The 25414-nt window shown below is 51.3% G+C and overlaps 2 protein-coding genes across 4 annotated transcripts; one reads left to right on the forward strand and one right to left on the reverse strand.

Annotated features, from left to right (window-relative positions):
• Positions 1 to 35: 35 nt before the first annotated feature.
• On the reverse strand, positions 36 to 5063 carry PHETA2 (PH domain containing endocytic trafficking adaptor 2). Its single transcript, XM_084748453.1, has 2 exons — positions 4925 to 5063; positions 36 to 2846 (listed from the first exon to the last, which is right to left on the reverse strand). Exon 2 carries the CDS (start codon positions 2641 to 2643, stop codon positions 1864 to 1866), a length of 780 nt encoding a protein of 259 aa, XP_084604579.1. The 5' UTR covers positions 2644 to 2846; positions 4925 to 5063; the 3' UTR covers positions 36 to 1863.
• NAGA (alpha-N-acetylgalactosaminidase) lies at positions 4998 to 19152 on the forward strand. 3 transcript variants are annotated; one of them, XM_084748394.1, is made up of 10 exons: positions 4998 to 5187; positions 8139 to 8213; positions 8946 to 9081; positions 9567 to 9738; positions 10505 to 10682; positions 11000 to 11094; positions 11693 to 11854; positions 13581 to 13778; positions 17889 to 18032; positions 18526 to 19152. In XM_084748394.1, the coding sequence occupies exons 2-10, from the start codon at positions 8198 to 8200 to the stop codon at positions 18670 to 18672; spliced, it is 1248 nt and encodes a 415-aa protein (XP_084604520.1). In that variant the 5' UTR covers positions 4998 to 5187; positions 8139 to 8197; the 3' UTR covers positions 18673 to 19152. The 3 variants fall into 3 exon arrangements, with proteins under 3 accessions (XP_084604520.1, XP_084604519.1, XP_084604521.1); XM_084748393.1 differs by lacking the exon at positions 4998 to 5187 and adding an exon at positions 7459 to 7612; XM_084748395.1 differs by lacking the exon at positions 4998 to 5187 and adding an exon at positions 7659 to 7680.
• Positions 19153 to 25414: the final 6262 nt, after the last annotated feature.

Genomic DNA, 25414 nt, shown 5'->3' on the forward strand with positions numbered 1-25414 from the left:
TCCTCTCGGGCTCCGGAGGGCGGGGCCGTCAGTTGGGGTTCCCTTTGTAGATGTTGAGGGGCGTGGGGGATGGCCCTCCCCCCTGAAAGACTTGAATTAAGGAACCAAAATGTGCAAAGAAAAACTTTACTTGGTATTTACATGTATATATAAACTGTAATATAAAAAGTTAACAAAAACCCAGGCGAAGTATAGCACACCTTTCCAATTTTGGCACAGCAATTTCAGCACTCAGGGAGGCAAAGGCAGGAGGATCTCTGTGAATTCCAGTCCAGCCTGAGCTACAGAGTAAGTTCCAGGGCAATCAGGACTACATAGTGAGACCCTGTCTAGAACAAACAAAAACGAGTTAACAGGAGCCCATAATGTCTGTTAACATTCCACAACATATACAGCGGGCAGCGGGCTTCCTATACGGGGCTGGGGAAGAAGGAAATAGGGGGCCTGGCCTGATGGAAGTTGTGTCAGCAAGACAGGTCCCCAGATTACCTCAGTTGCTAGCCTCAGACACCAGCTTTGCAACTCTGACTCGTGATTTCTTCATTTGTAAACACACCAGTCATAATAACCAAATGAATAATTTTCTGAGAGGGTCTCGTGTGTAGTCCAGTCTAGCCAAAAGCTCACTGTGTAGTCAAGGTGATGTCTTCTATCACCTTGCTACCAACCCTGTGAACTTCACTGTCCCGATTATAAGAGAAAGGGGGGTGGGCTAGCAAGACCTTCCCACCTGCTCCCGCTACAAAACAAATGACGACAATAACAAAAACAAGTTAGGTGTGGTGGCTCATATCTACAATCCCAGCACTTGCAAACCTAAGAATGAGTTCCAGGCCTGTATGGGCTACAAAGTGAGACCTGGTCCTCAAAACCCAAAACTACTTAAAGAGCAAACACTAACTACTGTAACAAGAAAGTTAGCAAAGGCCAGCGGTACCTGTGTGTACAATCAAGGGCAGATGGCTGAGGTGTATATGCAGGCCTGAGAAACACGGCTGGCATCACAGAAACTGGCCCTGGCCAAGGAGACCATACAACTCAGTCTCCTGGAGGCAAAGTTCAGCCGTTAGGCCTACATAGGTTTTGGTCAAGCTGCCCCGAGGCCTCGGGTAGAGAAAGAAGAGAGGTCAAGAAGGGGCAGATTTTGTTTGGGAAGAGGGTACACATCTTCCCACCGTCACTGTCACTACATCTATATAAAGGGGACAGATGGCCCTGGCTTCTGGCTCTGGACCCAGCCATCTGACCTCTTAGAACAAAAGACAAAGATACTTGGCATGACACTGGAGAGGGCAGCCTTGAGTGTTCTCTGCAGACAAACCTTGGGAAGCAAGTTGGGTAGGTGACAGAGTCCCTACAGGTGGCCATGACAACAGATCAGGGAAAGTTCCTCCTGTGTAAGACTGCCTGCCTCTCTGGGGACAGTGTCCAGCACTGTACATTGACAGGGTGGCCCGTTAGCACCTGAAGACCCTCTCCTACAGAGAGCCCCACCCAAAGCATGCCCATGTCAGTCTTCAAGCCACTTCTCCCGTTACCTCTGGCCTTCAGGTGTCAAGACTTCCTGTGTTGGAAATTATGGCTAGGATGTCCTTCACAGGCAGGGGAGCACAGCCCCCTCCTTGCATTACGTTACGTTCCCATCGGCCACCTGGCCTTTCTAGGCCTTAGAAAATACATGAGAGTCACGATTTTTCAGTTCACCCCAGGGAGAGGAGAGGAAGTTGGAAGTTGGAAAAAGTCTACAAAGCAGGAGGGACACACACACAGAGTAACCTGTAAGCGAGTGAACATTTAGCTCCTGAAATTCTGACCCCGGGGTCCTGACCAGCAGGACAAGGCCACAGTTGAAAAGGCCCCGGCTCAGGGCCTGTTCAGTTGCTCGCTCTCTGGCTGGCTCCCCTTGGCTCTTTCCTGCCACCCTCGCCTCAGAGCCAAGATCTCTTTCCCATACCAGTCGTGCAGGGTAGAGAAACAGGAAGTCTCAGGGGACACAGGACTCTGCCCTCTGCTTAGGAGGAGGCTGGCAGGGCCCTGTAACTCCCATTCAGTCATATCCCGACCCACTGACCTGCTCCCCCTTTCTTCCACAGTACCAGGGGAGCTGCGGTCCCTGGGGAGAAAGTGGCCATTCTCGGGGCCCGGGGGCCGGCGGTCAGGAGCCTGAGACTTACTGCAGCTGGCCACAGCCTTCTGAGGGACACAGCGATGCAAGGCCAGGCTCTGACGGGCATCCTGCAGCTGGCTCTCCAGTTCTCGCACCACAAGTCGCATGTAGCCAAAGCTGGCTCGAGACAGTGCCTTCACCCAGGCCTCCTGGGCAACCTGCCCATCCGCCGCCAGCAGGTGTGGGCGTACCCCCGGGGCATCAAAACGAATGGTGAAGGCAAATTCCTCAGGCACAGGAGCCTCAGCCAGCTCCACCGTGCAGCCCTCTAATACCACCAGGCTCAGAGGGGCCCGGCTTTCTCTACTCTCAAAAGAGAATAGCAGGTTGCCCTTGAGAACAAACCAGTATCTTCGGCCAGTGCCGCTGGGAGTGGGTGGGGTGCCCGGTCCTCCCCAAGTACGAAGGAAGCCAGTGTGGTCTGCCGGAGAATCACTCAGTGCGTAGTGGGCCACACTCCTCTTGTTCAGCTTCATGGCCCCCACGACAACAGTGAGGTAGAGAGAGGGCAGCGCCCCAGGAAAGAATCCAGCGCAGAAGACTGTAGCTCAGTCCTGGGGCTCCTACTGTCTGTGTCCTTGCAGCGTTCGGACGTCAGCTGTGAAGGGCTAGCCTTCCTCACCTTTCATCTCGAAGGTCACTAAGGGTCACACCAACAAAAAACCTGCACATCAACAAACTGTAGCAGAAAAGACAATAATTGTATTAGGAGAGGAGAAACAGCAGGACACGGACATGGTGTTTTGTTTGTTTCTTTTTTTTTTTTTTTTAAAGACAGGGTCCTATGTAACCTAGGTTACTCTTGAGCTCCCCTCACTATGTAGCCAAGGAGGGGTATCGTGAGCTTCCAATCCAACCGTCTCCACCTCCCCGGTGCCGGGACTGCAGGCCTATCACCAAGCTCAGTCTATGCATTGCTGGGGTTTGACGGCAGGGAGGGGCTTTGAGCTCACTGAACCCCACACTGAACTGGTCTTTGTTATGGTTTTCTTTTTTTTCTTTCTTTCTTTCTTTCTTTTTTTTTTCCCCCTTCTTTTTTTGGTTTTTCAAGACAGGGCTTCTCGGTGTAGCCTTGGCTGTCCCAGACTCGCTTTGTAGACCAGGCTGGCCTCAGACTCACAGAGATCCACCTGCCTCTGCCTCCTGAGTGCTGGAATTAAAGGCGTGCACCACCATCACCCGGCTTTGTTATGGTTTTCAAACAGGGTCACACCATATCCTTGGCTAACCTGGGTATGGCTACTGACACTTTTTTTTAAACAGCCCCCTGCCAAAAAGTAACCCCCAGGAGGAATGAAAGGGACCCCAAGCCCAAAGAAACTTCTGTCTTCAACCATTCCTAAGCCTCTCACTCTGAGTCTGAAGCCAGTCAACCATGCCTTCCTAGGTCCATACTAGCCTCTCGGTGGTGTCCAGACCACCTTAATAAGACCCTGTGATCTCAGAGCCAGATGGAGGCAGTGGAGGGGCAGGCCAGGGAGGGGTCAAAGGCGGCCCTGCTCTGTAATCTCCAGTGGCCTGCACTGAAGACATGGTTCCTATAGGGCAGCTGAACTGGCAAGGGTCACATGATGGAGAGTGAGCATTTCTAGGCGGGGCCTTGTTGGTGACATGCTTATCAGCAGTGCCCACAGAGGGGGACAGGCTGGCCTCTTATCTAACCACAGTTCAGCCTGGTGGTTTCCAGGGAGCCTGCAAAACAATTCTCAAAGAATTGTGAGAACTGCTGTTCTAACTCTAGGGCCCCAGGCAAAGGGTAGCCTCTTGCAGGAAGCTGCCTCCCCCTTTTAAATGCCCCACTCATCCCCCAGGGCAACTGAACTTCCCTCTATGCCTTGGTTTCTCTCTGTGTCTGTCTTTCTCTCTCTCTCTCTCTCTCTCTCTCTCTCTCTCTCTCTCTGCTTTTTTGTTTTGTTTTTTTGAGACAGGGTTTCTCTGTGTAATCTTAGCTCTCCTGGAACTCACTCTGTAGACCAGGCTGGCCTTGAACTCAGAGATCCACCTGCTTCTACCTCCTCAGTGCTGGGATTAAAGATGTGTACCACTGCCCACTCACTGTCTCTTGACGGTAACTCTGGGCCCCCTGAGATTAGGTAGGTCAGTTAAGTGCCAGACAAGGGGACCTAGCTTTCACTTTTAGCACTGTCACCACAGTATTGCAGAGAACTCTGTACCCAAAGTGGCTTGATCTAAGGTCAACTGGCCAGAGGTTCTCTATCTCTAGCTTTGTCCCTTTTGTCGCCACAACGGTGTCATTCATCACTGTCCTTATTTGCAGGGCGTCTAGAGTGGCTTAAGCTTGGTTTTTCCAGTAACCTCCAATAATCAGCCCTTGCTAAATTCTTGGAAATACATCCGTGGAGAAAACTAGGTCACCGTCCTCCCGAAATCTACCTTCTATCAGAAGACACATGTAGTAAGCATGTACAATTAAATGAATAATGAATAAAAACTACAAAATAAATAATGAATTAATCAAGTAGTGAGTAATGAAATTGCAGCCAGGATGCAGGGGGGGGGGTTGGCGGGAAAGGAGAAAGACTCCAAAGAGAAGCAAGCAGGCCCCGAGTAGAGGAAGCCCGTTCTAGCTGCAGCCCTTCGTGGGCCCCACAGAAGGGCCGAGACCACAGGGCGCCTGCGGCCAAGGCCTCTGCCTGGGGTTGCCTGGGTCCCTGGATCCCGCTCGGGCGCTCCAGCCACGTCCAGGGCCACGCCCTCCCGGTCACTTCATCCCGGAGCCCGCCCCACCCGTTTCACCTCTATACCGGGAGCCCGACTCGTCCGGTGAGAGGCGGTCGACCCCTGGACTTTCCCGCTTCGGACCCCTCGCCTCCGCCCGGGTGGTGAACGTGGCCGCAGGAGCCGGGAGACCCCGCCCGGGAGGCTCGTGTTACCGCCCCGGCCGCTCCCCGCCCAGTACCCACCAGGCCTCGGGATCTGCAAAGTCACCTCGGCTTTCACACCGGAGGGAAACTGAGGCCCTGGAGAGTGGGGACCTGCTTGAGCTGCAGGACTCGTCGGTGAGAGATGGCCTTGAACCCTGAGCCCAACCTCACGCTACACACAGGCCTCCAGCCCGCCACCAAAGGAGAATTCAGGCTGTTCTTTTTTTCCCTAAAAGTTTTCCCTTACCTCCCAGCCAATCTTTGCCCCCATCTTCCCCGCCCCCTGCTCCCCTGCAGAGGCAAGCCAGGCAAGTCAACCGGTAGGGTGCTTCCTAAGGAGAGCTCCTACACAGCCTACAAAACCCTGCCCAGGTTCTCAACCAAGTCCTTGGCTTAGCGCCATCTCTGCCTTTAGAGATTGGCTATGACAGCTTCTATCACCCGCAGTCCATTGTGATCCCGAGGCTCTACCTGAAGTCTGTCCATCCGCATAGGCTTGCAGGGAAGACAGGGATTTCCAGAAGCCCCCAGAAGGCAAGCGCATTCAAATGCCTGCTCAGGGCCTTTGTGGGTTCCCACCTCAACCTTTGCTTTTGTAGTTCCTGAAGCCCAGCTGGCCCTTCCTTCTCACCCTACCCCCACTCACAGCTCTTTGACATTTGGGTGTCAGCTGTCAGCTCTCAGGTCCCCTCCCTGACCTCACAATGCAGAGAAGCACACTCTACATTCTGAGTTTTACTGGATGGGTTTTGTTTTTTCTTGGGGGGGGAGGGGAAGGGAGGTGGGTGTTTATTGTTATTGTTTACTAACTTTTCTTTAATAGTAAACAGAGCAAATATGTTACGAGGTGAAGGTTCACCTGCGGCAACAGAGCATTGGTTTTTTTGGGGGGGGCACTTTCCAGTTTAAATAGAATGGGCAGTGTAGACCTCACTTGGACAAATTTAGGGAAATAAAGGGGTCAGCTTTGCCCATTTTTAGAGGTGCATTCTAGGCAGAAGGAACAGCTCTAAAGGCCCTGGGGGAGGCTGTGTTTGATGGGCCACAGGAGGGCAGTGAGGAAGGTGACAGCAGGAAATAGAGTCAAAAGGTATTTCTCCAAACTAAGAGACTAGCCGTCATGTGGACTTGAGAGAGATGCGACCAGGGCTGGGTTGGGTTCGTTTTAGGTTATCTTACGTGTATGAGCATTTTTTGTTTGTTTGTTTTTTGTTTGGTTTGGTTTGGTTTTTTTCGTGTATGTATGTGCACTATGTGCATGCCTGATGGCTTCAGACTTTAGAAGAGGGTGTCAGATCCCCTGGGGCAGGAGTAGGGATGGCTGCAGGCCACCATGTGAGTCTGGAAATGGAACCTGCCCTCTTGCCAGAGCAGTAAGCGCTCTTAACCACTGACCCATCTTTCCAGCCCACGGGACTGGATCTTCAAGGTTTGCCCGTGGCTGCTGTGGAGTAAGTAAAATGGAAGCAGGGAGCCCCTTGAGAAGCTTCTCTGAGCCATCCAGGCAGTCTGTGACCATGAGCCCAGCATGAGACTAGGGGTGGGGTTTGAAGGCAGAAAGCACGGGATTTTTGGAGAATTATCTGTGAAGGCTGAGGAAAAGAGAAGGTAGGATAGATACAGACATAGGTTTGCCATTATCCTGAGATGTGGAAGACTGTAGATATTCCGATAGGGGAGGCTATGATGGCATCCAGGAATAGCGTTTGACATTTAGCATGTACCCAATAAATAACGGAATGAATAAAGAAAGTTGGAGTCCAGCGTAGTGCCTCAACGCCTTTAACCCCAGCACTCGGGAGGCAGAGGCAGTTGGATCGCTGTGAGTTCGAGGCCAGCCTGGTCTACAAAGTGAGTCCAGGACAGCCAAGGCTACACACAGAAATGCTGTCTCGAAAAACCAAAAATAAATAAATGTGGGGAGTAGATGGACGAAACAACCCCTTGGGTATCAGATGGAGGGGCAGCCTCCTGACCTTCTGAGAGGTAAAAATCCCACCAGGCTCTTTTGTTTGTTTTGTTTTGTTTTGTTTTTCGAGACAGGGTTTCTCTGTGTAGCCTTGGTTGTCCTGGGCTCACTTTGTAGACCAGGCTGGCCCGAACTCACATCGATCCACTTGCCTCTGCCACCCAAGTTTTTTTTGTTTTTTTGTTTTGTTTTTGTTTTTTTTAGCGGTTAAGGGCCAGGTTTCTGGGCTGTCTCAATTCCTCCTCTGTAGGAATTCACTGCACAGCCACTTACTGAGCGCAAGTAGTGCGCACCACCTCCCGCGCCCTCTCGGACAGAGCACTAGCCGGCACAGGCGTGCGCGCACAGGGCCCCGGAGCTGACTCCTATGGGAGCGCGCCTCAGGAGCGCTCAGAACGCCAGTTTAGATGGGCGGAGCTTATGGAGGCTAAGAGCCGGGGCATAGAGGGAGGGCCCGTCGTTGCTAGGGGATTCTGATTGGTTGCTCCGGAGGTCCCCGCGATGCTCCGCCTGCCGGGTAGCTAAAGGTTAGTGCTGCGGTGGTACGAGGCTCCGGAGACTAAGCGCACTGCGGACTGAGCAAGCGTGAGGGTAAGGACCAAAGGGGACCCTGGACCTGCGATTTTGAGAGCGGAGACCGAGAACCGGGACCTACATAGGTATCTGGAGCCTCGCCAGACCCATGGGCTCTTCCTTTTTCCTGGGCTTCCTGGAACCGGTCGCTCTCGGACACTGGTCTAGTAAAAGGCCTAGACTTTTTAAAAGAAGAGTTCAGATTCCTGAAAGTGATTACTAGGGAAGGAGTGACGTTAATGAAAGCAACTTGGTACCAAGTGTGGATTCCCTAATTGTTTTTTTGTTTCTTTGTTTCTTTGCTTACTTGCTTGTTTTCAGAGACAAATTCTCTCTATGTAATATCCCTGACTGTCCTGAAACTCGCTATGTGGGTCAGGTCATCCTCCAGTTCACAGAGTGCTGGTCCTCAACGCCCGGCCATAATAACCCTGGCTGGCCTGAAACTCACAGAGATCCTCCTGCCTCTACCTCCGGAGTGCTGGGATTAAAGGCGGGTCCACTACACCCGGGGGAGATACCTAACAGATGTTATCTTCCACAGTTCAACACAAAGCTAATAAGAAAAGATTCGGTCGGATCCTGAAATTTGACCCCAAGGCAATGTTGCAGAGGACAGGTAGGTACCCACACCTCCTGGGGTGGCTTTGGGGGTGGGGTAGGGTAGGGGACTGTAGAGAGGACACGCCTGCCCTCCTCTTTCTTGATGTGGCTATGTGTGGAGAGGGGTTCTTCTCCTTTTCCTGTTGGAGCTGGGCCAGGAAAAGCAAAGAGACACTGCACACCCCAGAATCGGTTCCGCTCCAAAGAGGCCACTTCCTTTCTCAGCTGCCCAATGTTGTTACCTGGTTCCGCGGCCTGCCTGTCGTTAGCAGCCGGGTAAAGTGGGTACAATGCTTTATATGGAAGGGAACAGGTGCAAGAGGAAGGGCTCAGGGAGGAGAGCTGCAGCATACAGTCCATCCTGAACAACGACTTCAGGCCCTACTGCGGCTTTCTGAGGCGAAGGGCAAAGAAGCCTAAGGCCTCAGAAACCTAGAGTCTGTCCGCCACACACTGCCATTTCTGTGTAGGGAAGGGAAGAGAGGATCTGGTCTTACATATATCAGGAGTCAGTTCTGTTGATCCCCAGCCTGTGGCAACAGCAGGTGGGGAGCCCAGTATTATTATTATTTTTCTTTTTTAAATACATTGCCTTGCCCCACGCACCTTACCCTCAGCACTTACAGGCTGAGCCAACTCTAACCCCAATGGGCCGCTGGGTAACTTGATGACTGGGGAGGAGGGTGAGGAGGGTGGCGGGAAGAGGTGGTGGAAGCCACTTACAAGTTGCCTCCGCCTTCCCCGTAAGTGCTCTTGCTGGCCCTGGTGGCTCGGGCCCTGCTGCTGGAGAATGGCCTCCTGCGGACGCCACCCATGGGTTGGCTGGCCTGGGAACGGTTCCGGTGCAACGTCAACTGTGACGAGGACCCGAAGAACTGCATCAGGTGAGCAGTGACATAGGGGACAGCCGGTGGAGGACATTCAACCAGAAGGAAGGGGGGGGGGGGGAAAAGGAAGGAAAGAAGAAATGTAAGGTCAGTGTTGTGAAACCTGGAACTACGCAGACTGGACTGATTGAGGTACACCTGACACGCCTCATCCCGTGACCTACTTGGGGCCTCAGTGGGTAGGGACCTTGAAGGGGACCTGGCCCCTGAAATAACTGAAAAGGAGATAAAATGGCCAGAAAGGCCCCACAGGCTACCCTTGGCCTAGTCCTGCCCTTTGGCCTAGGGGGCCAGACCACCCTTTTGCCCCACCCTAACATAATCCTAGGAGGTCATTTACACTCGACATCTTGCCTGGGCCTCAGCTGACGGCAGCGGCATGATTTTTGACAGGCAGAATTCACACTCAGAGGAGAGGGGAAGGGCAGGAGTGAGGGACAGCCTGGGCTATTGAGCAGCGCCATCCTCCTGTCCCTCGCTAGTGAACGGCTCTTCATGGAGATGGCTGACCGGCTGGCCCAGGATGGATGGCGGGACCTGGGCTATGTATACCTCAACATCGATGACTGCTGGATTGGTGGGCGTGATGCCACGGGCCGCCTGCTGCCTGATCCCAAGCGCTTCCCTCATGGGATTCCCTTCTTGGCTGACTATGTAAGCCTCACTCCAGCCCTGCCCCTTAGTGTAAAGGCCTGGGGCTCATTTGGGGTTCATTAGCACAGTCTCCTTTGAGAACTCAGTATGAGGGTGGAAACTGAAAAAATTGAATACCTACTTTTGGCCCAATGAGGTAAGAGCCAGAAAGATCTCAGGAGGAGGCACCTGGTTCAATTGAACACAGAGATAAGGCCTCAAGGTAAAAAAAAAAAAAAAAAAAAAAAAAAAACAGCTGCAGGGAAAGTGGCCGCAGCTGGCAGAGACCAGCCAGCTGGGACCTGTCCTTTGGTCAGTGGGCCTCACTGACAGTCTCTACTTTATTTTATTGAGATAGGGTCTTGTAGCCCAGGATGACCCTCAACACTCTGTAGCTGAGGATAACCTTAAAGTTCTGGTGCTGGCTGGGTAATGGTGATGCGTGCCTTTACTCCTATGCTCTAGAGGCAGGCAGAGCTATGTGAGTTCGAGGCCAGCCTGGTCTACATAGAGAGTTCCAGGAAAGCGAGGGCTGTATAGAGAGGCCCTGTCTCAAACAAACAAGAACTGTCTGGTGCTCCGGCCTCTACCTCCAGAATGCAGGGTGTGCGTGCCACCAGCCCGGGCCTTCATGCACGTTTAGGCAAAAACGTTCTGCGAGTTCTGCGAGCTGAGCTATGTCCCCCAGCCCTGGGAGGCACTGATGGTTTTAATGGGCTCTGGTCAGATGGGCCTGCGAAGAGGGTTCTCACCTGGGCCACCCCTCTGCCTCTCTGGTCCCCCACAGGCTCATTCCCTGGGTCTGAAGCTGGGCATTTATGAGGACATGGGCAAAATGACCTGCATGGGTTACCCTGGCACCACCCTAGACAAAGTGGAGCTGGATGCGGAGACCTTCGCAGAGTGGAAGGTGGACATGCTGAAGCTGGACGGCTGTTTCTCCACTGCCAGGGAACGGGCAGAGGGTGAGTTCACGTCCCACGGGGCCGCCGCATGGAGAGGGAGCAGCCACTGGGGAGCTCCATCTGTCAGACCGCACCCGGTGCTGCTAGTTTTCCCCAATCCCTCACTCCGGCTTGCAGCTCCCAGGCGCCCTCCCCACCCCCCACCCCCACCTCCCCACCCCCACACCCCCACCCCACCCCCACCCTCCGTAAAGATGCAATGGCACCATAGATACCTCCTAAGGCTTGGCACCTAGGAAGCAAGCCTTTAGGTGCGGGGAGGCATTTCCTAGACTGTCCCCTCCCTGTACCGGTCACCAAAATTGAGGTTTCTGCAGGGTACCCCAAGATGGCTGCTGCCCTGAATGCCACAGGCCGTCCCATCGCCTTTTCTTGCAGCTGGCCAGCCTACGAAGGAGGCCTACCGCCCAAGGTAAGCCATGCTGTGCACCTGCCAGCCGCAGCTTCCTATTGCCAGGGCCCCATCACCTCCTACTTGCCAGGCTTAAGGGAGGCTGCCACCACAGCCAGAGCTGTTTTCATCATAGTTAGCCTACACGCCCATTGGTAGGTGTCTAGAGACCAGGTCACTGAACATGGCGGGGGGACGGAGGGGGCAGGGAGAGGGCTCTGCCACCTCATCAGGTAGGCAGCTGGGGTTGGTATCCAAGGCTGGCAAGCCACAGTCACAATGCCCAGCAAGTGGCCAGAATCCCTGGCTGGTTCCATGTGGGCCAGAAAACCCCAGAAGGCTGACTGAGGCCAAGCCAGAGCTTCAGGAGGGGCTCAGACCTCCAACTCTGAAGGAGGCAAGCGGCGGCCCTGTCGCTGAAGAACTGGGAGTGCACGCCATGTAGGAGGCACCTGGTGGAGAGGGTGATGGGGACACCCCCACCCACATGGAGGGAAGGCCTTGGCATCCCCTGAATGGGACCACCTCCCCCGGACTCCACACCCTGTTCCCTGCCTCGCTGCAAGCCTCCCCAGCAGCGAGGTGACCAGTGCTGGCTCGTGACTTTCCCAACATCCAGGTGAACTACACTCTGATGTCCCGCATCTGCAATCTGTGGCGCAACTACGAGGACATCCAGGATTCCTGGAAGAGTGTGCTGTCCATCCTCGACTGGTTCGTGAAGCACCAGGACGTACTGCAGCCAGTAGCAGGTCCCGGGCACTGGAACGACCCAGACATGGTACCAGTGTGGAAGGGGGTAGCATCCGTGCCATCCCTGCAGCCCACGCAACATAGCACCCTGTGCTCTCCTCCTTATAGGACAGCGCTTACCAACCTTCCTAATGCTGTGACCCTTGGTTAAGGTTCCTCCTGTTGTGGTGGCCACCCCCAGCCATAGAATTATTTTGTTGCTACTTAATAACTAATTTTGCCCCTGGTATGAATCTTTTTGTTTGGTTGGTTTTGTTTTTTGTTTTTTGGGTTTTTTTGAGACAGGGTTTGTTGTTGTTGTTATTGTTGTTGTTGTTGCTGCTGTTGTTTTCTGTGTAGCCTTGGCTCTTCTGGACTCACTTTGTAGACCAGGCTGGCCTCGAACTCAACAGAGATCCACCTGCCCTCTGCCTCCCCAAGTGCTGGGATTAAAGGCGTGCACCACCATGCCTGGTCCTGTTATAAATCTTAATGTAAATATCTGATATGCAGGATATCTGATATGTGACCTCTCTCAATGGAGTCTCAGGCCACAGTTTGAGAACCGCTGTTCTAGGGCCTGAATCAGCACTGAACTGTGTTTCTGAACTGGGAGTATAGGGGTCTTCTAAGCCCCACCCTGCTCCCTCTTTCACATCAGACTGTTCAAGAGCAGGGTTTGGGGGTGCCCATTGATAAGCATCTCCTCCCCAGGACGCGCTGATATGTCTTAAAGCTCTGAAAGCCCCTCTGTAGCATCCATCCACCTTTCCTGTGCTTGTGTGTTCCTTTCCCTCTCTGCCTCTGCTCCTCTGCTGTACTCTCTCACCCCGCTCCCCGCAACACAACACTCCCCCCCACAGCCCTGTTCTACCCTGCAATCCTGCTTTTAGATCTTCAGATCTCAATCATAGCCCTGTGGGCTTACACAGATCCTTTTGTGATTATCAGTTCATTTAGCAAACATCTTCAATCAGTGACAGTGAGGTAGTAGGCTTGCCTGGAGAGCTGAGCTGAGCTCACCTGCTTTGTGCTTGTTAGCTCTGCAACTTAACCTAGCCAGTTCCTCTCTCTGTCTCTGTCTGTCTGTCTGTCTGTCTGTCTGTCTCTCTCCCCGCCCCCCACCCCCAAGGTCTCACTATGGAATCCTAGCTGATTCTAGCAGAGGGTGGCAGACAGGTTTCCCTAGCATTTCTTCCTCTCCTTCCTCCCCTCTCTCTTTTTTGTTTTTGTTTTTGTCTTTTTCTTTGCTTTTGTTTTTGTTCTTCTGAGACAAAGGCTCTGTCTAGCCCTGGTTGGCTTTATAGACCAAGCTGCCCTTGAGTTCAAGGGCATCCACCTGCATCTACCTCCCAAGTGCCTGGGTTAAAGGTGTGTGGGGCACAGTCCTCTGTTTGGTTTTGACACAATCTCCTTTAGTGGGGACTTCGTGTAGCCAAGGCTGGCCTTGAACACATGACCCCCTTGCTTCTACCTCCCAAGTGCTGAGATGACAGGCTGGAGCCACAGGAACCCACCCACCTGCACCTCCCTCCTCACAAACTTCCTGGCCATAGGGTCCCATTGCATCATCTGAGCTCTGAGCAGCCCAAAAAGGCCACCATCACCACCCCCACTTTGCCCAGGGGAAGCGAGAGCTGATCCTAGATGGGTTGTGACTTGCTGTCCCAGTGCCACTTGGCTGTGCTAAGCCAGGCCCCAACGTACATCTGTCCCCCCCTGCTCTTGCCTCCCTGAGGAAGCCAGCACTGATTGTTCCTTTCCTCTGTCCCCAGCTACTCATCGGGAACTTTGGCCTGAGCTTTGAGGAATCCCAGGCCCAGATGGCCTTATGGACAGTATTGGCAGCTCCCCTCTTCATGTCCACGGACCTGCGGACCATCTCCCCCCAGAACATAGACATTCTCCAGAATCCACTCATGATCAAAATCAATCAGGACCCCTTAGGCATCCAGGGACGCAGGATCTTCAAGGTACTGCAATGGGGGCAGAGCAGAAGAGAAGGCTAAGGAAATGGGCTCCCCTGAGAGCAGCGGAGTTAGGCTTAGGGCTCCCTCCTAATCACATGGAGCTGCTGGTTTCTTGCCTGGGTCAGAGCAGGATGGCTCCTGAGAGTCAGGGCGGCAATACATGACAGGAACACAGGTAAGTCACGGCAGCTGTGTGCAGGTGAGGTCCTGCAGAAAATAAATACTTTTCTCCAGAGTTTCAAGAAGGTTTTAGCCAAAGACTACCGTACACTGTTGCTGCTGCAAGTGTCTACTGTGCACTGTTGCTGCTGCAAGTGTCTACTGTGCACTGTTGCTGCTGCAAGTGTCTACTCTGCACTGTTGCTGCTGTAAGGGTCTACTGTGCACTGTTGCTGCTGCAAGGGTCTACTGTGCACTGTTGCTGCTGTAAGGGTCTACTGTGCACTGTTGCTGCTGCAAGTGTCTACTGTGCACTGTTGCTGCTGTAAGGGTCTACTGTGCACTGTTGCTGCTGCAAGGGTCTACTGTGCACTGTTGCTGCTGTAAGGGTCTACTCTGCACTGTTGCTGCTGTAAGGGTCTACTGTACACTGTTGCTGCTGCAAGTGTCTACTTGCACTGTTGCTGCTGCAAGGGTCTACTGTGCACTGTTGCTGCTGTAAGGGTCTACTGTGCACTGTTGCTGCTGTAAGGGTCTACTGTGCACTGTTGCTGCTGCAAGGGTCTACTGTGCACTGTTGCTGCTGTAAGGGTCTACTGTGCACTGTTGCTGCTGTAAGGGTCTACTGTGCACTGTTGCTGCTGCAAGTGTCTACTCTGCACTGTTGCTGCTGTAAGGGTCTACTGTGCACTGTTGCTGCTGCAAGGGTCTACTGTACACTGTTGCTGCTGCAAGTGTCTACTTGCACTGTTGCTGCTGTAAGGGTCTACTGTGCACTGTTGCTGCTGTAAGGGTCTACTCTGCACTGTTGCTGCTGTAAGGGTCTACTGTGCACTGTTGCTGCTGCAAGGGTCTACTGTGCACTGTTGCTGCTGTAAGGGTCTACTGTGCACTGTTGCTGCTGCAGGGGTCTACTGTGCACTGTTGCTGCTGTAAGGGTCTACTGTGCACTGTTGCTGCTGCAGGGGTCTACTGTGCACTGTTGCTGCTGCAAGGGTCTACTGTGCACTGTTGCTGCTGCAGGGGTCTACTGTGCACTGTTGCTGCTGTAAGGGTCTACTGTGCACTGTTGCTGCTGTAAGGGTCTACTGTGCACTGTTGCTGCTGCAAGTGTCTACTGTGCACTGTTGCTGCTGTGAGTGTCTAGTGCACTATTGTTGCTGCAAGGGTCTACTATTGTTTTTTAAATTGCAAGTATTATCTGTAGGCCCAGCTAGCAATCAATCAAGACACAGACACTTGTTATATTTTAAGATAGCCTTAGTTAACCTGGGGCAGGGCAGATATCAGTCCTCTAAATTGTCTCCCATAGTGGGGCAGGCATGCGATCCCTGCCTCAATCCCATGCCATCTGCTTCTAATAACTTCTATCAAGCTACCTCCCATTCATAGTCCCAAATACTTGCTCATGTTCTTCATCTGGGCTGGATTCTCCATCCACGCTGTGGGCCACGTGCTTCTCCAGCTAACCCATGGCGGCCTTCCTCTCTTCACTTCAGGTCTCCTTCTCCTGGTGGCAGTGTCCTTCTTCCCAGAATTCCTCTCTCCCCTAGCCCAACCTATCTCCTTTGCCCTGCCCAGGTGGGATGGCTTTTTATTAAGCAAAATGTTGGTCAGAGACAGTAAGCACTAATTAACATCAAAATAAATCAGCCCATCCCCCAACAGTCTACTGTGCACTGTTGCTGCTGCAAGCGTCTACTGTGCACTGTTGCTGCTGCAAGTGTCTACTGTGCACTGTTGCTGCTGCAAGGGTCTACTGTGCACTGTTGCTGCTGCAAGGGTCTACTGTGCACTGTTGCTGCTGCAAGGGTCTACTGTACATTGTTGCTGCTGCAAGCGTCTACTGTGCACTGTTGCTGCTGCAAGTGTCTACTGTACACTGTTGCTGCTGCAAGCGTCTACTGTGCACTGTTGCTGCTGCAAGGGTCTACTGTACACTGTTGCTGCTGCAAGCGTCTACTGTGCACTGTTGCTGCTGCAAGCATCTACTGTGCACTGTTGCTGCTGCAAGGGTCTACTGTACACTGTTGCTGCTGCAAGGGTCTACTGTACACTGTTGCTGCTGCAAGTGTCTACTGTGCACTGTTGCTGCTGCAAGCATCTACTGTGCACTGTTGCTGCTGCAAGCATCTACTGTGTACTGTTGCTGCTGCAAGTGTCTACTGTACACTGTTGCTGCTGCAAGTGTCTACTGTGCACTGTTGCTGCTGCAAGGGTCTACTGTGCACTGTTGCTGCTGTAAGGGTCTACTGTACACTGTTGCTGCTGCAAGGGTCTACTGTACATTGTTGCTGCTGCAAGCGTCTACTGTGCACTGTTGCTGCTGCAAGCATCTACTGTGCACTGTTGCTGCTGCAAGCATCTACTGTGTACTGTTGCTGCTGCAAGTGTCTACTGTACACTGTTGCTGCTGCAAGTGTCTACTGTGCACTGTTGCTGCTGCAAGCATCTACTGTGCACTGTTGCTGCTGCAAGCATCTACTGTGTACTGTTGCTGCTGCAAGTGTCTACTGTACACTGTTGCTGCTGCAAGTGTCTACTGTCTACTGTACACTGTTACTGCTCCAAGTGTCTACTGTGCACTGTTGCCGCTGCAAGTGTCTGAGGGCTGAGCCCACAGCATGCATTTTCTCAGTAACTCTGTCTTGCTAAAATTGAAATTTCCAGAGTCTAAGCAACAAGGCCACACAGTTGTGCTTGAATACAACAGTGTCACCCCAAATCTTTTGTTCTGTGCATAAATCCCTGACTCTAATGAAAAGAAGTGTATCACATTATAAGAGCCGCTTGCTGAGGACCAGCAAGCTGGCCCAGCTGGTCAAGTGGCAGAGCCCGATGACCTGATTTCAGTCCTGAGACCCACAAGGTAGAAAGTGAGAACCAAATGCCACAAGTTCTCTGATCTGCACAAGTTGGCTGATACATGCCCACAGGTGTTAATAGTTAATAAAAGTTGGTGGTGGAGGGATGGCTCAGTAGTTAGGAACACTTACATTCCAGAGGACCCAGGCTCCATTCTCAGAATGCCTGTGTTTGTTCACAGCTCCAATTCCAGGGATCTGACACCCTCTTCTGGCCTCAGGCATTGCGTGCTCACACTACGTTTTACATGCATGCAGGCAAAATTCTCATTCACAGAAATATAATAATAAATCTTACCCCAATACCCAGAAGGCCCTTGTTGAATTACTGATGTCCTGTGGAGCTAACCAGTGCCTTGCTTGGTGCCAGTTTTGGAGGCGGGCTGAGGAATGTTCTGGACAGTGAGACTCGCCGTACTTGAGGCCAGCTGCGTGCCCTCCCCCAACAGCGCGCGTTGTTTGCTCTTAGTGGTGCCCCCAGCCGCAGCCCTGGGGTGGTTTTGGCAGTGCCTGGCACTGAGTCTGTGTCAGTCAGCATCTGCCGAGTCAAGAAGGAAGGGAGAGAAAAGTGTTGGCGCCAGATGGCCGTGACGTCACATTGTCGTCCTCCAGTCCCTGCGACAGAGCTGTGGGCTGGGGTTAAAGAAAGAGCTTGGGAAACCAGGCGTGGTGGCGCACGCCTTTAATCCCAGCACTCGGGAGGCAGAGGAAGGCGGATCGCTGTGATTTCGAGGCCAGCCTGGTCTATAAAGTGAGTCCAGGATGGCCAAGGCTACACAGAAAGGCTACACAGAGAGACCCTGTCTCAAAAAAAAAAAAAAACAAAAAAAAAACAAGAAAGAGCTTGGGCTGGGCGGTGGTGGTGCATGCCTTTAATCCCAGCACTTGGGAGGCAGAGGCAGGAGGATCGCTGTGAGTTCAAGCTCAGCCTGGTCTACAAAGCAAGTCCAGGACAGCCGAGGCTACACAGAGAGACCCTGACTTGAAAAAACAAAAACAAGAAAGAACTTGGGGGCATGATAGAGAAGGCAGGGATAACAGGGCCACACTGAAGGAAAGACACCCGCCAATGGTTATCTTTTATCCCTAGAGTAAATCTCACATCGAAGTGTTCAAGCGGCGTCTGTCTAATAACGCCAGGGCCCTGGTCTTCTTCAGCCGCAGAACAGACATGCCTTACCGCTTCCATTGCTCCCTCCTGGAACTGAAGTTCCCCAGATCCCAAGTGTATGAGGTGAGTGCCATGCCACATGCAGCAGTCCTTGGCCCAGCCCTCCGGCATCCAGGTGGCCCTTAGGGTGTCCCCTATACCTTGGAGACCTAGATGGTACCTGGGGTGGGGCAGGTATCTGGGTACCCGGGAACTGAGCGCTCCCCTGTGCCTTGGAGTGCTAGACAGCACCTGGGGCGTGCAGCTAGAGGCTCTGGTGGTGTTTCCAGCTGTGTGGATGGAGCGCCTGGGTGTGAAATGACCACCCTTGGCCCCCCCCAAACGGGTCCTCATTCACTAGTCAGCTTTTGCTCCCATTGTCCTTACAGCTTGCCATGGGGTGGGGCAGATAATGTTTGCACTTCTTTGGGATATACTGGAGGCCTAGCACAGATAGACTGAAATTCAGGATTCTTGGTCCTCTGCGGGGATGAGGGGAGGGGGGCGGGGGGGGGGTATCTCTGTATAGCTGTTCCCCCAGTTAGCCTTAATATCGATGTATCTTTCCCCGATACAGGGCCAGAACGTTTTCACAGGCGATATCATCAGTGGCCTCCAGAGTGAAACCAACTTCTCCGTGATCATCAGTCCTTCGGGGGTTGTGATGTGGTACCTTTATCCTGTCAAGAACCCGGGGCTATCCACGCGGCTGTCCCACCTGTGAGGACCCAAGAATGACAGGCGATGGCAGCCGGCCCCACTGAGCCGGGACATGGCAGGGCTCTGTCCTCCCCAGTCTGCTCGGAGATGTGACCTCCCCACCCCCATGATACCCGAAGTGCATTTGCAGGGCCAGGTTCCACGCCCTGCTTGGTGCAGGAGCCTTCTTGGAAACTTGGGCAGTGGCCCCCTCCCACGGCTCTGTAGAAATTGCTGAACAACTCAGCCAGCCTCCTGAGCCCCCCACAGGCAGGGCACTGATGCCCATCGGACTCTAAGCCTCTGACTTTGCTGACTCAGGAATCAGGATTTGGAATTTTTCGAATTAAGAGTAGAGATCTGACCCCGTGCCAGAAACTCTCACTAATCATGTAATTGACCTCCGTACTGGAGAAGGCCTTTGCCATTGGTACCCTGAAGAGTGAGGGATGGATTGAGGACCTTAGCTCCCTTAGGTCACCAATAAAGCCATTTGTTTTTTTAACCATTCTTCTAATCAACGAGGGTTATTATGGGCCTGGGGTGGGGGGTGGGGGGCACTCCTCAGGCACTGCCTTCAAGTCTCATCCTACATGTGTAGCCTTCATTTCTGGCCTTCATTTTCCAGACTGACATTCGGAGCCTATACCTCTTAAAAATCTCTCTTCCTACATTTTCTACCTCCCCACAGCATATACTCTGTCTAGTGGTGTTCCCTGGCCCCTTTAGCTCCTCAACCTAGGGGCTCCACCACCCACTCTTGTGGGTTTTTGTTTGTTTGTTTGTTTTTAACTCTCCTAGTCTTGAGCAGAAGAGATTGAAAGTTTCCCCATGTGTTCACGAGTCTGGGGACCTTTCTGTCCTGAGGTCTATTGGCCCTTGCTCCACCTAAGGGAAGAAACACTCAAGGACTGGCAGGCTCTGGACTGCCTGTTACTGGTTCTGACTCCAAGCTCCCTTGTTATTTAGCTTAGGATGTGGGATACTTACCTTAGCCGGTGGCTCTGGTGCTTTGCAATTCACAATGCCAGTGGTAGAGCTGGCTAGCTAGGTCCTTCTTATGTCTTAAATGCAGGGGTGCCCTGTGCTGCAGGCCTTGCGTCGGTCCTGCCAACAAGATTTCTTCTGAGTAGATCTTTATTCCACCTTCAGAGTTTTTTGAGGTCCTTGAGTCTAAAGTAAGGTGTAAAAAAACTTACAACACGTTTGACAATGTTATGTGTGGGTTCTCTAGAGGAACAGAACTGGTGTGTTGTGTGTGTGTGTGTGTGTGTGTGTGTGTGTGTGTGTGTGTGTGTGTGTGTATTTAAAAGGATCTGTTAAGTTGATATAGGAAATACGGTCAAAATGGTCCCGCTGGTAGCTGTCTCACACGTGAAATGTCAGGAACCCATAATTGCTAGATAATGCCTCAACAGGTGTAGTCCACCAATGGCTGTCTCATATCCTAGAAGCTGACAGGCCTGCAGTTGCTCAGTCGCCGAGGCTGAGTGCTCCTGCAGTCTCAGCCCGACATGGAAGGCCCGGGGGAGTTCCCGGAGAGCTGCTCTTGTCTCTGTTGAAAGCCAGAAAAGCCAGTTGTGATAGCAAAAGGAGTCAGCAGCAGTGAGTGAACTCAGCAGCAATAGGGGACGCTGTCAGCTTCCTGCCCTGTCCTTTACATCTGGGCTGTGCCCAAAAGGCGCAGCACGGATTTGGGCTGGGTTTTCTCATGTGGATGAAAGCAATCAAGACAACAGCCCCATAGACAAGCCCTTAGGCCAAGTTGCATGTGAACAATTCCTCAGTTGAGGCTGTGTGGTGGAATGACTCTAGGTTGTGACAACTGATGTTTACAACAAACCCATCGTGCTGATGAGGCCACCACATCTGCCCAGTCTGGCAGTTAGGTCACCAGAACAAGCTGCCCTTTCCCCGAAAGGCTCTACCAAGGACAAATTCAATTTTCGTTTGCCTGAGAAAAATATGTCTCCTTTATTTTAAGGATAATCTCCCTGGCTATGGAATTTTAGCTGCTTCATCTCATTGTCTTTGAAGCTCCTGAGGAGCAGACTGTGCTCTTGTCCTGAGGCAGGAAGGTCCTGCATCCCACCTGTGAGACGCCCTGTCATTCTGTGAGGTTCTTTTTCCTTTTGGCTCGCCTATGATAGGTACCTTACATGTTTTGTCACGTTTGCACAGCTTACCTTTCATTTTCTCTCTCTGTGTGTTTGTGTGTGTGTGTGTGTGTGTGTGTGTACAGGTGCACATGCTTGTGCACAGGCTTCAAGGCCAGAAGACAGTATTGAGTATCCTCCTTTATCACTTAGCTTTGTGCCTTTGAGGCAGGGTCTCTCGCTGAGCCTGGAGTTTTTATTTTATAAGCATGAGTGCTTTGCCTGTATGTACTGTGTGTACGTCTGCGCACAATGTGTGGTCCAGTGCCTATGGAGGGCAGGTGAGGATGTCAGAGCTATAGACAGCTGTGAGCAGCCTTGTGGGATGAAATCTGCATCCTTTGGAAGAGCAGCCTGTAGGCTTAGATTTTTTTTCAAAACCTGCTTTATTTAGGATTCTTAAACACTTTTACCTGCCTTCCAACTGACTAGAGATAGGGGAGAAAGAAGATTAATAGGAGGGCTGGAGAGATGGCTCAGAGGTTAAGAGCACTGTCTATTCTTCCAAAGGTCCTGAGTTCAAGTCCCACCAACCACATGGTGGCTCACAACCATCTAGAATGCAATCTGAATCCCTCTCTTCTGGTGTGCACCAAGACAGAGCACTTGAGCTCCGCTATCAAGGCTGGCAGACCTGGACCCAGGGAGGCCTGCACAAACTGATGCACCAATCAAGGGCATTGCCAGCAGAGAACCTAGCCCCTGTATTCAGATGTAGCCTCGTTCTCCTCATGGATGGAGGGGTGGGGAGGGGGAAGGAAGCAGGGAGCTGCCTCTGACAGGAACCCTGATGCCCGTCCCTTGGCAGAGAGGCCCTGTGGGAGAAGCAGGCTATCCAGATGAGACCTGATAGGCTGTGGTCAGACAGTGGGGGAGGAGGGCTCCACCTGATAGAGGTCTAGGGGAGGGGAACGGGGTGGAAGGGGAGGAGGATGGGAACAGGAGGATAAGAGCAGGGGATTACAATCAAGATGTACTGTGAATAAATTATAATAAAAATTTTTTTAAAAGACAGAGCACTCATATAAATAAAATAAACAAATCTTTGCTGGCCATGGTGGTATATGCCTTTAATCCCAACACTTGAGAGGCAGAGGCAGGCAGATCTCTGTGAGTTCGAGGCCAGCCAGGTCTACAAAGAGTCTAGGATAGCCAGGACTACAAGAGAATCTCTGTCTTAGAAAAAGAAAAAAGAAAAATCCTACATGGTAGCCACAGCTAGAGCCAGGATCAGTCACATGGAGACTTTGGTGTGGGCTTTCACAAAATAGCTGGTAGATTCCTAATTGGAAGACTTGGCGACCATAGTCTCTTTCCAGAGGTCATGGTCAGCTGTAATTCTCACTATGCAGTCTTGTGGGCCTGGTATCCACTATGTAGATGTAGACTAGGCTTGCCTGGAACGCACGGAGATCCACCTGCCTCAAGAGTTAAAGGCGTGCACTGCCACACCCGGATGTCTCCATCTCTGAATGGCTGCAGATTCTTTGGTTTTCTAAGGTCCTCAAACTCTATTATGCTTAGCTGTAGGATGAAGCTATAAACAGCACCTACCTCGATGGATCCCTATAGAATTAAGTTGGCAACTAACTATGGTACTGAGCATTTTCAAAAGCCTTTTGAACATAGAGTCCTGTGGGACCATAGAACTTGCCAGCTTAGCCAGCTGGCACCTGTAAACTATGACTGTGACCTGGGAAGAGGTGGGGCAAAGCCCAGCCTTCAACACTGAACATCTCAAGCGGCCAGAGAGATCATAGTCTCCCCCAGATCTGAAGTTTTTTTTTTTAATCTTTTCTAACAGTCTGCCAAACAAGACTGATCCTGTGAGCTGGAGAGATGGCTCAGAGGTTAAGAGCATTAGCTGTTCTTCTAGAGGTCCTGAGTTCAATTTCCAGCAACCATATGGTGGCTCACAACCATCTATAGTGAGATCTGGTACCCTCTTCTGGCCTGCAGGTGAACATGTAGGCAGAATATTATATAAAAAATAAATACCGTATTTTCCAGACCATAAGACATACCCGGTTTTTAGAGCAGTAAAACAGGAAAAAAAAATTCTGAACCAAATTAATACTAGTATAATAAAATATTTATTAAAATGTAACAAAACAGGGTAACATTAAGCAGTGTCAACAGGAGGAAAGACTTAGATATTCAAGCACTTTTCTAGTTTTCGGGAAACCCCAAACACTCATCGCTAGTGTCAGAACTTAGGCAGCTCAGCTGCTGACAATCACTTTCTCACTGTCTTCACGATCTTCATGTATTCTCTTCAGTTCCATCTGAGGCATCGCTAATGCCACAGTTTTTGAATGATCATTGGATTTCCTCCTTCACTGCCTGCCATAATGTTTTAACCCATTCCCAGACTAGAGTGACAGTGGGCCTCTTCATTCATCCTGTTGGAGTCAGATCACGATTCCCATCAGCCAGCCACTCGGTCCACTCTTCTCTCATAAAGACTTTAAGTGGTTTGTTAATTGAAATATCGAGAGGTTGCAACTGGCTGGAAAGACTCCCAGGAATTACAGCTAGTCTTTTTTGTTGTTTCGCTAATATGTGCTCTGAACTGGTCAAGCACTAATAAAGCAGATTTTTTTCAGAAGCCCTCCAGGACATTTGGACCACACTTTTCCAATCCAGCTGTCTTCTCATATATGCAGAACGAACAATTCTGTCTTCTCCCGTATGCCCAGTAACGACTTCTGCATAGTAATGTGGCCCCACTAGAGTTAATCTAGTTAAGGAGAGACAAATGGTCGCTAGAGCAAACTGGGTGGGGAGGTGGGCTCGGGTGTCAGGGGGGTTGCGGTGTCGGCTGGCACACTGAAGACATTGGTAAGTGACCTCTTTGTTGATGCTGGATGGACAGCAATCGGATCATAAGGCACACCCTAATCTTCCCCACTTTTGGGAGGGAAGTGTGTCTTATGGTCCCCCCCCCAAAAAAAACCAACAAAAACAAAAAACAAAACTGATCCTACAATTTATAATCTTCATTTGGAGGCTAGAAATCAGCAGTGTGCACGTGTGTGTGTGTGTGTGTGTGTGTGTGTGTGTGTGTGTGTGTGTGTGTTACTTAAAACACGATGTGTCTTTTTTCCCTCAACAAATTCTTAGCACCATCCACTCTACGGCAAGCCCCAGCAATGAGACATAGCTTCTGTTCTCCGGGAACCCACAGGCTGCAGGGCAGAGAACATACACACAGTCCCTACAGGACTTTGTTGGAACACACAAAGGGCACCCCACAAGCTCAGAGGAAGGCAATTAGCCCAGAGCAGGCTCTTAGGAGAAAGGACTTCCGGGCAGTTTTCAAAGGTGAGTGGAATGGTGTGGGGAGGAAGGCACAGATGCAAAGCCAGCTCACTTCAGTGTCTGCCAGGGCCTCAGCACAGCTGGATCACGCAGCTGGAGAGGTCAGTGTAGGCCAGCAGGGACAGTAACAAGGTCCCTGTTAGGCTTAAGAACTGGAAGTCTAACCTTGACCTCAGAGACTGTGGGGGAGCTACTGCGCAGTTTGGAGGCAAAGGGGAAGTAAGCAAGTTATCTTTTAAATTATTCATTTAAAAAATAGCTTTTTTATGTGCATACAGAACAAGATTCAAAAGGTACAAGTGGAGTTTATGGTCTCCCTCCAGTCTTTTTTCCAATTTGTGCAGCTGCCCACCCAGAAGCCTGTATACCTAAGGTTTTTCCTGAAGTCTACTCAGTTACTACAGATGTAAGAGAAGTGCTGTGGGATTAAGTGTGGCTCCACTTTTCTCATTCGTTGTATTTTGGAGGTTAGAATTGTTGCTTGATGCTTTTTTTTTTCTGTCTTTCTTTTTTTTCAGTAACGGCCTCACCGTACTGCTCAGACTGGCCCATTTGAGGCTTTTTTTTTGGGGGGGGGGTTGAGACAGGGTCTCTCTGTGTTAGCCTTGAGTGCTGGGATTAAAGGCATGCACCATGCTCAGCCAGTTGAAGCCTTATACCTCAGCCTCCCAAGGGCTAGCACAATGGCTCACAATTGAGCCCTTTGCCCTCTGAAACCTTGAGCTGGGCCCCACCTGAGCACATTTCTCTCAGCATTCCTGTCTGCCGTTCTCCCGCCAGAATGATCTGTTTGCTTACAGTGACTGAAGAGATATGGCTTACAGATGCCTCTAATTCCAGCTCCAGGGGGATCTAATGTTGCTGTGCCCCAGGCACCTGTGTTCACATGCACATCCCCAACATAGACATAGACACATGCTTTTCCTGGTTTTTTATTTGTTTGTTGGGTTTTGTCTTGTTATTCTTTTGTTTTGTTTTGTTTGCTTTGTTATTCTTTTAAGATTTTTATAAGATTACCTTTTAAGATGATTCTTTCTTTGTAATGGCAATTTGCAGCCTGCCAGTAAAGAAAAGCTGGCAGAGAAATTACCTTGCTTGCTCACACTTTGTACTATGTAAAAAGTTGCTTAGCTACAAATGTATATGGGTTCTTGGGAATAATTTGGTTTTCATACTTGTTTCTCACCCATAATATGTAAAACATTTGATCATGTGACGTATTGGGCAACATGTTTTCTTTACATATGCTCATTATAATCACCCACTTAAAGAAAAATAGACCGTAATCAC

The sequence above is a fragment of the Acomys minous genome (genome assembly GCF_964271855.1).
Source record: "Acomys minous genome assembly, chromosome: 12".
Lineage (NCBI taxonomy): Eukaryota > Metazoa > Chordata > Mammalia > Rodentia > Muridae > Acomys > Acomys minous.